A 13,176-nucleotide genomic window follows, 5' to 3' on the forward strand; every position below is an offset into this window, starting at 1 on the left:
TGAGACGTGACTGTTCAAGTAGAAAGTCATAGCGTGTTAAAAATAACATTACATTTATTTTGACAAATGTTTGCTTTTCCATAGTCTACGTTTCTAGGGTCACACCCTTATTCTTAGCGAGAAAGAATGCCCACACACGAACACACACGCGCACACAGAAACACACACACATGCCAACACACACGCACATCCCACATACTTTATACTTGATGCCAAATGGTGTATTTTCCACACAGTAAACGTCACTTGGTGAGCGATATATTTATAGATAAAAACAAAAACAAAAAAAAGTGTGATTCCTGCCCTTCCTCTGAACATAAATACAACAGCAGCAGCTGAATAAATGTGGATCCACGCGCCAGACTGCCAAACCGCAACCAACAGGAAACAATTGTCTCACACGTCACCCAGTTCATCTGCTGACGCGGGGATCAGAGGAGCCTGATGTAGGCTGTTGGCACGAGAGCTACGAGCAGCTTGGAGCATCTCTTGTTTGCCTGTTGCCACAATACCGTCTCCATAGAACAATGCGCAATAAATAGGTAGGCACTTTAGCACATAGCACTTTAGCACATAGCACTTTAGCACATAGCACTTTAGCACATATCACTTTATCCACAAGTTCTAGTACAATAGGGCAATATGCAATGCAATATAATATTAACACTTGCACTTTATCCCGATACTGTAATTTTACCTACAGTCTATCAAGCTCCATGTTGTCGATGTTAAAATGGTTGGTTTGTCTGTTTCTTTTTGTTTTGTTGTCCTCTCCGTGCATGTTTTGAAAGCAATGATGCACTGTGCCCCAGACAAACTTCCCCACGGGGACAATGAAGCTTAACCTAACCTAACATAACCATGGGAGAAACGAATGGGGGGGAATTAATACGTAATCGAGTCCAGCGCCGTTCCGGCATCAGCCAAAACCAATGTGCTGCTTGCTGATTTGTGTTACCGTCACCCAATTCTAGCCATATCCTCGCCAACAGCAAGCTAAAAACAAATCCCTGGGAATGAGCCCGGTTCGCTAATTGCTTGCGGAAATGCCTCAAATGTGCTGATCCGCTATCTTAAGGACCACAGATGTGCCTTTCCTCGAACAAATTGGGTTCACCAAAATAGAAAGAAACAGGGCTTTTGGTAGGAAGCGAGAACCGAACTGAGACCAGCAGATAAAGAGAGGGGGGAGAAATGGTGGGAAGGTGGCAATGCATAGCCACTCGCAACCAGACCTCATGGAAGCGGTAGGCTCTATTTTTGTGATTGTCAGTGCGGATGGAGAGGGAGCGTTTGCGTTACCCGGCTGGACACTGTGGCTGTCCGATTTCCTCACACTCCTGGTCCAGCCAGGTCTTCCCGCCGTCTGCAGAGGCAAAGGGAGGGTCAAGGGTCAGTGGGAGGGTTAGAGGTCAGGCGTTAGAGGTCAGCGATGATGCCTCACACAAGATTAATGTATATGAGCAGGAGGCTACTAATAACAGATAATACAGTCCATTGGTATTTTTTTTACAACTTTTCTAGCAATATGCTTGAAAAGGAGAATGTACCACGTTCAGATTTTTAGGAAAACATTACGGGCGACAGTGAAACTAAAGTAACCACTTCAATTGACTTTTAATGAGCAGTAACACATTGTGGAGAGCGGAGCATTGTTCTTTGTGGTAACGACATGACTGAAGACGGGGGGGGTGGGTGACAACACAGCTTCTGCGTTCCTCAGAAGATGCCTCTTCCTGCTGAGGCTTCGGCGTTCACCGTTTACTAGGGTGGGACCAGACGAGGTTAGCCAAGAGAGGGAACTACTTGGCACAAACGACTTACAGATGGGGGAAAAAAAAGGATCTGAGAGGAGTACATACGTTCAGCTTGAGGCATGGAACATGTGCCCTGACTCATAGGTTTATTTCGGGCGTTATTAAAAAAATAAATAGGAAACGGCTTGTGAAATGTCTAACGGTATCTCCAGTTGAAGGAACTGAAGCGATGTTTTCTCACACAGCTTGAGATATGACAGCAAAAGGTGTTAGCCACCAGAGCTACGCACTGGTTGTTGTCTGCACCGTGATTAATCGTTCTGCTTCCGTGGCTCTCTACAGACCGAACAGAACTCAATGCCATCTGGAGATCTTCACGATGTGCACATGATGCGTTGTACGAGTCCCCCCTGTTCCATCGGCCCCGTGCTGTCTTCACAGTCGCAAATGTCGAGGCAGAAGTGAACCGCGATACAGAGAGGAAAGGAGTGCTCAGTGATCCTCCGGGGACTGTTCAACACACGCGTGGAGCTCACCCTATACCCAGCAGGCCGTCTGAGCACTCTCAGCACTCTTCCTTAGGACACGACCCTTTGATTAAAACATGTCAGGCACCGGGGGGGGGGGGGGGGGGGGGGACCCAGCCCACCTCAGTCTTGCTTTATATGTGCTGATCTGTTCTCCTTGCTTGCGTTGTCCTTGGTTCACCCTGTCTAGGAAGTATAAGCTGTCCTCTGCGTTGTTGAGACAAAATGCTGATCAATCCAATATTTCCTTTGTACTTTTATTGTTATGTGTACACATGTTTTGCATTTGGACTTTCTTATGTTTTGAATGTTACTCTCTTGTTTTCCAATGATGCCAGAGGGACTGTTTTGGATCTATTTTGGTGTGTGTGTGTGTGTGTGTGTGTGTGTGTGTGTGTGTGTGTGTGTGTGTGTGTGTGTGTGTGTGTGTGTGTGTGTGTGTGTGTGTGTGTGTGTGTGCGTGTGTCTGAGGGCGAGGCTGAGGTCAGAGCCCACCTTGACAAAGGCTCTTGTAGTTAACACAGCAGTCGCCCTCTTGCAAGCAGTCGTCCGAGCAGGAGCACAGACCGTAGGACAACCTCTGCTCGCCACAGCGGGACCTGCTGCAGTTCAATCGCCAGACTGATGGGAGAGAGAGGGAGAGCGAGGAGGAGGGAGGGAAGGACGAGAGAGAGAGAGAGAGCGACAGAGAGAGAGAGACAGAGACAGAGAGATGTGAATGAAAAATCATGAACATGGAAAACAACTAACTATTCAGTCATTTGTGACTTTCAAATCAATCTGTCCTTTATCACTATCAAGCCACTCCATCAGGGCAGAGAGAGGGTGGTCCCATGTGTTACCTTACTAGAACATGACAGATGGATAGATCAAGAGCATCTCAAAAGGTAAATGGACTGCTTATATATATATATATATGGCACTTTCACTATGAGTGTGGTCGTTCGAAGCGCTTTACAATTATTGCCTCAACACACCTCAACCCTTGACTTGGAAGAGCTGGGATATCAAACTAGCAACCTTCCGCTCACCAGGCTACCTGCTCTACCTGAGGCACTGGCACTAAAATGTGACCCAAAATGTGAACCCCCTTGTCGATTTCCCTCCACCTCTTTTCAGTACAACCACTGGGTACTTTCTCCACCACGATCCCCAAGGGTTGTGTGTTGCTGACTGGCGCTATGAGGGATGGTTGTCTCTATCATGGAAGTGGGAAAGAAGAAGCCCCGCGTTCAACCTCTGTCTGGGCCAGAGACTGAGGGTTGGAAACATGCCCTGCAGCTGAGGCAGGTTGCTGTGGTAGGGGATTCAAAAGAATCACACACACATTCTCTCTCTCTAGCACACCCAAACAATTAACAAACACACGCATACACATACTCTAAAATCTTGCAAAAGAGTTGTTGCAGGAAGGAAACGGTGAAAACGTGAGGAGTGCCAGGATAAGTGTGTTGTGTTGGACGACAGAAAGCTTAGCTTAGTGTTATCTAAAAGATTTGGGTTAATGAGGGTTGAGATTGTAGGATTTCAGAGCAAGACTTCCCCTTGAGCAAGACTTTGTAAGACACAATAACAAACGTACAAGGGTAAAAAAAAGTGTTTTTCAGTAGGGATCATTTCCAAGATTCTGTCAGACAATTATAATAACAATCAGTGGCATAAACAAGCACCTTTAAAGGACGTACGTTGACGGGGCGCTATTGGCCATGCAGGGTAATCAGGCTGGCTCTGATTAGCTGTGTCTCTAACCAATTGTGTAAGGAGGCATTTTGGTCTGCGCTGATTGATAACTTTAAGAATCTGAAATCCCTGTAGATGTTCCAGACTCATGTGTATTTGTGTCTTGGTTTGGCTAGGTATTTTGGGGGCAATTATATATCTATAAATATAAAAAACGTTTTATTTTTTCGTGAGGGGAGTGAAAGAGCCAGGACAAAAACAAAAATCTAACAGTATTAGGCAAAGAGCAAACCAAGCATTTTGTTTTTAGCGTATGGCTGCCATGTTGACTGGCTGGTAAATATAACCCTGGGCATCACATAAAGAGGAGGAGACGCCAGGGCATGCTAAAATGTGTGTGTATGTATGTCTGTGTGTGTGGGGGGGGGGGGGGGGGGGGCGGCAGGGGGGACAGATCAGCCGCCCACGCTGACCACAGCCAGCTCTTTAAATGGGAGACGGGTATTTTTCCGGCGGCGCTGGTTTGCAGCAGACAGAAGGCCTCACGTCTCTGCCCACGGCTCATCCAGAGCTTCTCCTTTCCAGAACATTCCTGGCCAGCCTCAGACTCATGTTTACGTTACAGGCTTCGTGGGACACATGCATTTCGGGGGGCCAGAGTGAACGTACCTGTCAGGAGATCCATGGACTAAGTGTAATAACACGCATGTGCTTTTGGTCATAAGCCTCTGAACCATTTAGCAATTCCTCTCTCTCTCTCTCTCTCTCTCTCTCTCTCTCTCTCTCTCTCTCTCTCTCTCTCTCTCTCTCTCTCTCTCTCTCTCTCTCTCTCTCTCTCTCTCTCTCTCTCTCTCTCTCTCTCTCTCTCTCTCTCTCTCTCTCTCTCTCTCTCTCTCTCTCTCTCCCTCCCTCCCTACCTACCTACCTATGCACCTCTTGCACTGAACTGCCTGAACTGCTCTCTCTACCCCCTTCTCACTGTGTCTTTGGCTGCAGCTCTTTATATCTCTTTCCAAGTGTCTGCACGGTAACTTGACTCTTCTCCCTTCCTTCCTTCCTTCCTTCCCTCCTAAATACTGCTGTAAATACACATGGTTTTCTGTGTCTGAGGCATCCAGGAAAGGGGGGGCGTCCACTGCCCTTGGACTATCGTGTGTGTGTGTGTGTCTGTGTATGTATGTAGTATGTAGTATGTATCTATGCATGTGAATGTGGTTGTGTGTGTTTGTGTGTGCATGTGTGTGTATGTGTATGTGTTTTTGAGTGCGTGTATGTATATATGTAAATATATATATATATATGTAAACGGAACCTCAAAACCCATCTCTTTAAAAGAGCATTTAGCTAAACTTTCTTTGAGGTTCCCCCTTTTTAATAGTTTTTTTGGTATTTTTTTCTCTGAAGCACTTTGAGATTCTTGAATATAAAGTGCATTATAAATACAATTTATTATTATTATTATTATATGTGTGTGTGTATATATGTTTGCGTATTTGTATGTAGAAATGTATACATGTGTGTGTGTGTGTTAGATTATATATTTGTTTGTTTCTGCCAGTATATGTGCATGCGTGCGCATGTGTGGAGATGTGTATATGTTAGTGTGTGTGTGTGTGTGTGTGCGTGTGTGTTTGTTTGTCTGCGTGTGTGTGAGTGTCAGTGTGTGCGTGTGTGTGTGTGTGTGTGCCAGTATATGTGCATGTGTGCGCATGTGTGGAGATGTATATGTTAGTGTGTGTGTGTGTGTGTGTGTGTGTGTGCGTGCGTGCGTATGTGCCTGTGTGCGTGCGTGCGTGTGCGTGCGTGCGTGCGTGCGTGCGTGCGTGCGCGCGTGTGTGTGTGTGTGTGTGTGTGTGTGTGTGTGTGTGTGTCTGTGTGTGCGTGCGTGTGTGTGTGTGTGTGTGTGAGTGTGCGCGTGCGTGCGCGTGCGTGCGCGTGCGTGCGTGTGTGTGCGTGTGTTCTCACCAGGCGCCTGGCAGAGCTCCTCATAGTCCCGGCAGCAGGTCCCGGCCGCCTCACAGGTGGGCTCACAGTGGCAGGAGGCGGACGCGCCGCTGCGGGCCGCCGCACAGCGGTTCCTGCAGCTGCTCACTGCAACCACACACACACACACAGACAGACATGGTTACACACACACACACACACACATGGTTAAACACACACACAGTTATACACACACAAACACACACACACGGTTAAACAGTACACACACACGCACACATGGTTACACACAGTTATACACACTCACACACACACACACACACAAACACATAGTTACACACACACACACACACACACATACATGGTTACAGACACACCCACATGGTTGCACACACACACACACACACACACACACACACATATACACACACACTCGCACATGGTTACAGACACAAACACACATGGTTACACATGCTCACACATACAGACATACTTGCAGGCACGTGTTTACATGCACTCACACACACACGCACACAAAGTCACAGTCACTCGCACGTGTATACACAAACACACACACACACACACACAAACACACACATACACACACACACAGGTTTGGGGATAAGGAAGGGGTAGGGGTCAAGGGTCAAAAAGCTGCAGACCCGGATAATGAATAAAGACAAACATGGCTTTTGGAGAAACGCCATCACTTCTTAGGTTATATTATTTGTAGTACATAAAAGAAAAGCAAGGGTCAATGATGTGCACGAGCCAAGAGGAAATCCTGGTTGTGAATCGCTGCTGTTGAATCACCGTGCGGCCTCATAGATAACACGAAGGCCAGGATGGTGGCGAGAAGACACAGCAGCAGCACCTGCAGCACACAAACAACAAAAACATCATTCAATGATCCTCCACTGCAGTTGTTTTCTTAATGAAAGCAGGTTTCTCAATGCCCTTTCATTTACCTCAAATAATCTCCTTAAATCTCAATGAAACGATGCGTCCCCATGCAAAGCTTTGAACATTAACATGTTTCCAGTACAACCTGTGAACCACTGCCTGGAAAGCCCTTCCCGTACTACCCTCTATGTACTACTATGATCGTACTCTTTTAGGATACCCTTTCTATTCTGGTAACGTAATGTAATGGATGCGGTCAAAGTCAATGTGTTTTATTATCAAATGTGGAGTAAAACGTGGTTGCTCTGCCCAATTAAACTCGCACGACAAGGCAAGGGTCATCAAAAACATCATAAAATAGTACTGACATTACATAAAAAAACACACGACAAACAGCAGCAAAAACTTCAAAAAAACAAGAATCAAACGCAATAGCAGGGTGAGATCCTGACCTCCATTTATCATAAGGTAAACAGTATGCATGCATGTCCTGGTGGCGTGCATGTTGGGTGGGGAGGGAAAGCCCCTTAGAAGTAGGGACTTAGAGGATGTGTTGGACATCAGTGGGAAAGCAAAGCCAGAGACCAGGGCTATTGGGACCATCTGTCGTTAATGCAATAACAGAGTCCCCGAGTCTGAAACCCTGAGGAGATCAGAAGCTTCTGTGTTTAGGGCTATAACAGATACGGAACACAAGTAATATAAGGGTGCAAATTGTATAAACAGATCTGTGTTGTCTATAATCGGCAAAAGAGTCAGGAATAATGAGAAGCTACGATGTGTGCAACCTAAGAATATAATGAATTGAAGATCAAAAGGCCTAGCTGCTCTTGCTGAAAGTTGGAGCTCAGTGAACTGTTGAGGAGTTCAGTCACAGGGCCATTCTGTGCCCCTGTGAGATGGGGTCCGCTGACTATGATAAATGACTAACCATGAAGGAACATCCATTATCTGATCATTAACATCCATGTGTTTTTGGATGTGGCTGACATTTTCATTTTATTCGCTTATCATTAACCTTGGAACTAAGCTCAGAGTACCAGGGCCTCTCCAGTCTTCTCTCTTCGACCGTCTCTGTTCCCATGATGTGCAAGAATTTAATTACAAGTCACGTCTAACACAGTGTTCTTGATAAAAAGCAATTGAACGCAATCCGGAAGCCCATTCACAGTTACTGATATGTCAGAACAAATATGTCAAATTTGTCAATGATTATGTTGTGGTTTGATTGAACGAAGAAGCTATTTCAAATACCTAAACTGCCAAATGTCATACCATCGCAAAAAGATGTGCTGCTGCGAATGATTGACAATTGATTGCGGAATCCAGAAATCCAAAGGACAATGATTCAACGCTTCACAAGCCACCGTCAGACTGTTCCTTTTTTAGACTCTTTCATGCGACTGTGTGTCTCTCGTTACCCCAGGGAGCCGTACAAACCCTCGGCACAATTAAAACACACAATACAATAGTTTTGTGCACCACCAAGTATTTCTAATTGCCTTGCTCAAAAGACTTTAGAGGACACTAACAACTTTGGTCACATAACTTCTCCAGTGTGTGTGCGTGTGTGTGTGTATGTGTGCATGTGCGTGTGTGTGCGTCTGTGTGTGCGTGTGTGTGTGTGCATGTGCACGGCTGTGTGGTGCGCCCGCAAGTTGGACTCTCTCATGGTCTTTGACCGCCTTTTCAATGTCAATTTCCAAAAGTTCCATGAAAACAATTTCATAAGAGCTTTTCCACATAAAATAAGTTTGGTTGCTCTTTAATTGAAAAGCCTGGATGTATAGAAGTTCACACACACACACACACACACACACACACACACACACACACACACACACACACACACACACACACACACACACACACACACACACACACACACACACACACACACACACACACACACACACACACACACACACACAGACACAGACACACACACACACAGTCCCCCACACATACCCACACCCACACACTAGCAGCAGTTTCAAGCTGCAGGCCTCCTCCTTTGACCGGGGAAGGCTGCTTCCAGCGTGGCGATGGGGCTTTGTAATTACACTGGGTGGTTCAAAGGCAGCTTGGGGAGTTCAGACATAAATAAAGCTAATGATAGAAAAAGGGGGGTCCCCTCTCATTGATAAACCCAACGGTGGGTGGACGCGATGTTTGCTCAATAAACGCAAGGGCGCAGGTCTTAGCGGTTTGCTGCCAAGACTACTGATGCCTATGGCTCTGACTTAATGTGAGTGAAATCCGCACAGAAAACATTTCCTGAAAGAAGCCATCCATGCAAATGTGTATCACAATTCCATCCTTGTTTCTGCTTATCTACTATGGTGGTAACAGGGCCAATAAAACAGTCCAGCTGTCCCTTTCCGCCTGGTAGCTAGCTCCCAACATTGGACTCAGTTTACGCTTACACGACGCCGCCTGCGATTAACCAAGCAATGAAAAGCTTCCAAAAGTAATCGAACCAAAAGCAATGATAAACCAAGTGAACCCGTCCATCCACATGGGCGATCGAACATTCACACTTCTTCAAATAAGACACCAATGGGGATGTGAGGGCCGACCACCGCAGGTAAATCTGGATTCCGATCGATTGACACGCTCCTCCAAGCTCTAACCAGACACATCCGTACGGCGTGTGGGTTGCAGACAGAGCGTCACCTTGAGACGTCCGACGCACACAGGTGGGCAGGGAGGGGAAATGAAAGTGAGGTCCTCTGGGAATAGCCTGCCTGGGTTTTCAGACGTCATAGCATGTGTGGTGGAAACCAAATAGTCTGAATCTTGGAGATATTTATTATTAAAGTGGGTTCAACAAGGATCCGATTGTACCACACAAACTCAAATTGGGAGTGAAATTGTAAATCAGCACAGATTGAATTCAGTTATTTTTCCATCCGATTGTTCATCAACAATCTCATTAGTCTGCACTTGCTTGTGAATGACCTCACTGGTTCCATGGCGCCATTAGTGCCATTTGGAGCAGAAACACACTGAGAAAAGTTTTTTCATCTACAGATTTAGTAAACTTCTGCATTGCAACACTCAGCAACTGGAACTTGGCCCTAACCCCAGATGTTTGCTAGAGAGACTCCTGACAAGAGGATTAAGCTGTCTACACATTGCAGTTTTCCCTTTACCACATTTATTGATTCATGTTAAATAAAGCAGAGGTCTACGAACACCTCTGCAAAAGTATCAAGTGACAGGTGAAGGTGGTTTTGGTAGGATCCGGTAGTAGACCTGAATTAGTTAGAGGTATGTGTTCATCCAAATTAAACTGAACAGGACATTATTTGTGAGAAACCTGTAATATGAATAAATAAGATATTAATGTTTCATAACACCCATTCTCAAACAAGAAACAGAGGGGGCGATTATGAACATGACTGATGGGTTGGTTTCATTCTGCATGGTCACCTGTAGTCTTGCATGAAAATACATGGAAGTGTGTTGTAGAAAATACATAGTGAATAAAATGTTGAATTGGAAAGTGTGCATGGATTTAAACTGAAGGATAAACAAATTTTGTGTCTACAGGAAGTTTATAGGCAATTGGTTTAAAAAATTATAATATAAAAAATGGAAACCTATATACAGTATATATATACATACATACACACACACATATATATATATATATATATATATATATTTATATATATATATATATACTTACACCAAACACAACAATACCGCTCATTCATAAATCCCTTGAATATTTCAAAATGTCAACTTCACAAGCAACCAGCTGTCACTGAAATTTAAAAGTATGAATTAAAAGCACATTTTACGCATATAACAGAATAACCAGTGGAGTGGAGTCAAGATACAGTCCATAACATGCTATAATAACGTAGGTAGGTTCCGTACCCCAGTTATGACTTTCCATTTGAGGGAACTTTTCCATTTGTGTCCATTGTGTCCTGAGTTACTTTCCATAGTTGGCGCCCCGAATAAACTGGCGGCTTGCTCTGCGGATCCGTCCAATTCTTTGACTTCTTTGGTGTTCATGACGGTCAACTCTAAACACCGTGGATGTACAGTATGTATTCACCTGGGAGCCTAGTCAATATTGACTAGCGGGATCCCACCGATATCCCTGACACTGAGTCGCCTCCTGTAAGTAAAGAACTTTATTTTGAAGTAGGACCGCCTTATTCTTGACGCGGGCCTATCCAAATGTGCATTTAGGAAGTAGCGTGCGTAAATTGATAAGGGAGTCGTTAACCGAGTTCCGACTCCGAGCCGGATCCCAGACGTTCCACGTTTATCTATATCTGTCGAAACCTTTCGACGTTATCTTTATTACTCTATGTGTGAAGTCATTATGGACCTACTCACGATAGGGCTACGATGACAAAACATGTTATCATAAGTTACGAAGATAGGAAGTTAGTCGAATGTAAATAAGCAATAGATGCTCAGAGAAGTATTTTTCAAGTTTTCTTTTAAACTGGCATGAGTCGCTGCCGCCACCAACTGGTCACTACTTGTAATATGTTTTGCTGTTCAGCCTACTGGACTGACTGGACAATTTATGTCATGCATTTTAATAACTATGAACTCTCTACTATTTAACCTAATTTACATATTTAACCTTGTATAGCATTTTAGAGGTAGAAAAAAGCCCACTACGTTAAATACAATACATTGTTATTGTAATAACACACAATTCAGCCATATGATAGTGAGTTTTCCTTACACGGTTAGGGCGACATGAATCCAATTTCAGAAAGAATAAATGTACAATACTTGTATCATACATGCAATATTTCCTCACTTATCACTGCCCGATACACAGTTACACATGAAGTGCAACTGGTGAGGTCCAGTTCTCCCCTGGAGCCACTCAGAGCCCATGGTGTGACACCGGAGATCACATCATGTTGTATCTGCACTCATCCTAACCTCTGACCCCTGGCTGTTCTCACTGCTCAAGCTCAATTATGTACCCCACTGTGTGTGTGTTTGAGTGTGTTTGAGAACTTTGAGTGTATGTGTGTGTGTTTGTGTGTGTGTGTGTGTGTGTGTTAAAGTTCAAGTCCAAGTCTTTCATTGTCAATGCGCAGAATTCACATTGACAATATACAGTATACTGGAAAGTATATTAAATGGTAAAAATATAGCTGAGAAAATAAACAAAATCCTATTATATCCAAAATGCAATAATGTTCAGACCCAGTTATATGCAAAAGTCATAGTTCTGTGCAATCATGAGGTAGATTACCAAATGATGTAGGTTGATAAGGTTATAAAGTGCCTTGTGAAGGTAAGAACCCACAGCCGGTTGAGAAGCCTGAAGGCCCTAGGATAGAAACTGTCCTCCAGTATCGCCTGCCAGACGGCAGCACAGAGAAATGGGAAATGGGAAAAGGCTGTGTGTGTGTGTGTGTGTGTGTGTGTGTGTGTGTGTGTGTGTGTGTGTGTGTGTGTGTGTGTGTGTGTGTGTGTGTGTGTGTGTGTGTGTGTGTGTGTGTGTGTGTGTGTGTGTGTGTGTGTGTGTGTGTGTGTGTGTGTGCCGGTGTGTGGGTGTGCGTGCGTGTGTGTACCGGTGCGTGTCTCTGTACATGTGATGCATATTTGATACCCAAGTGTGTTCGTAGTGAGAGTCCATGTGTGTGCGTGTGTGTTTGTGTGTGTGTGCATGCGTCCCATATTTGGTATGCAAGTGTATTTGCGGTGCGTGTGTGTGTGTGTGTGTGTGTGTGTGTGTGTGTGTGTGTGTGTGTGTGTGTGTGTGTGTGTGTGTGTGCCGCACGGATCTCATGCTCAGTGAAGCAGTTCTCTCTGAACAGAGTGTCTCAGCGCAGCAGAGACCCTACAGCTGTCCCCCCCCCCCCGTCCCCCGTCCCCCCGCCTCCCAACCAACACCACCACCACCCAGCTGGCTGGGGAAGATGACCCCTCAGTCTGACATAACAGAACAACATGCACAGCGCACTGTCTCACCCCGGCACCACAGACATGCTCTGAGGAGAACCCTGCTGCTGACTCTGCTGTATTACTCATTTTATATTTATATCATTGACGTGATTTATCTTTGGATATTTCTTACCCATTCAAACATATTATTCAATTATACATAATGTCTATAAACTAATGTGTATATATTATAAATACAATTGTTTCAACGCAACTTGTTTTATCTTTCAATATGCTTTGCACAGGCTCCAGCCGGCTGTGACTGAACCTCATAGAGGACGACTGCTTGTCACTCATTAACACTTTCTGTACAAACGCTGTAGACGATGATAATTGCTGTTGACATTTGACCTCCGTTGCCAACTAGCATACGGTGGGAGCTGTCTGTTGGCAGGAGTCCTCATGAAAGATGCACAAATGTTGAAGGC

At 44.9% G+C, this 13,176-nt stretch overlaps 1 protein-coding gene across 1 annotated transcript in view; it reads right to left on the minus strand.

Annotated features, from left to right (window-relative positions):
• Positions 1–11,047, minus strand: part of enpp1 (ectonucleotide pyrophosphatase/phosphodiesterase 1) — a 28,548-nt gene extending 17,501 nt beyond the window's left edge. Inside the window, exons 1-5 of the mRNA XM_056580966.1 lie at positions 10,697–11,047; positions 6,719–6,779; positions 5,930–6,055; positions 2,780–2,905; positions 1,303–1,366 (exon numbers count right to left, since the gene is read on the minus strand). Coding sequence (XP_056436941.1) covers positions 1,303–1,366; positions 2,780–2,905; positions 5,930–6,055; positions 6,719–6,779; positions 10,697–10,837 — 518 coding nt within the window. The 5' untranslated portion in view covers positions 10,838–11,047. The remainder of the gene's footprint in view (positions 1–1,302; positions 1,367–2,779; positions 2,906–5,929; positions 6,056–6,718; positions 6,780–10,696) is intronic.
• Positions 11,048–13,176: the final 2,129 nt, after the last annotated feature.

The sequence above is a fragment of the Gadus chalcogrammus genome, chromosome 21, assembly GCF_026213295.1.
Source record: "Gadus chalcogrammus isolate NIFS_2021 chromosome 21, NIFS_Gcha_1.0, whole genome shotgun sequence".
NCBI lineage: Eukaryota > Metazoa > Chordata > Actinopteri > Gadiformes > Gadidae > Gadus > Gadus chalcogrammus.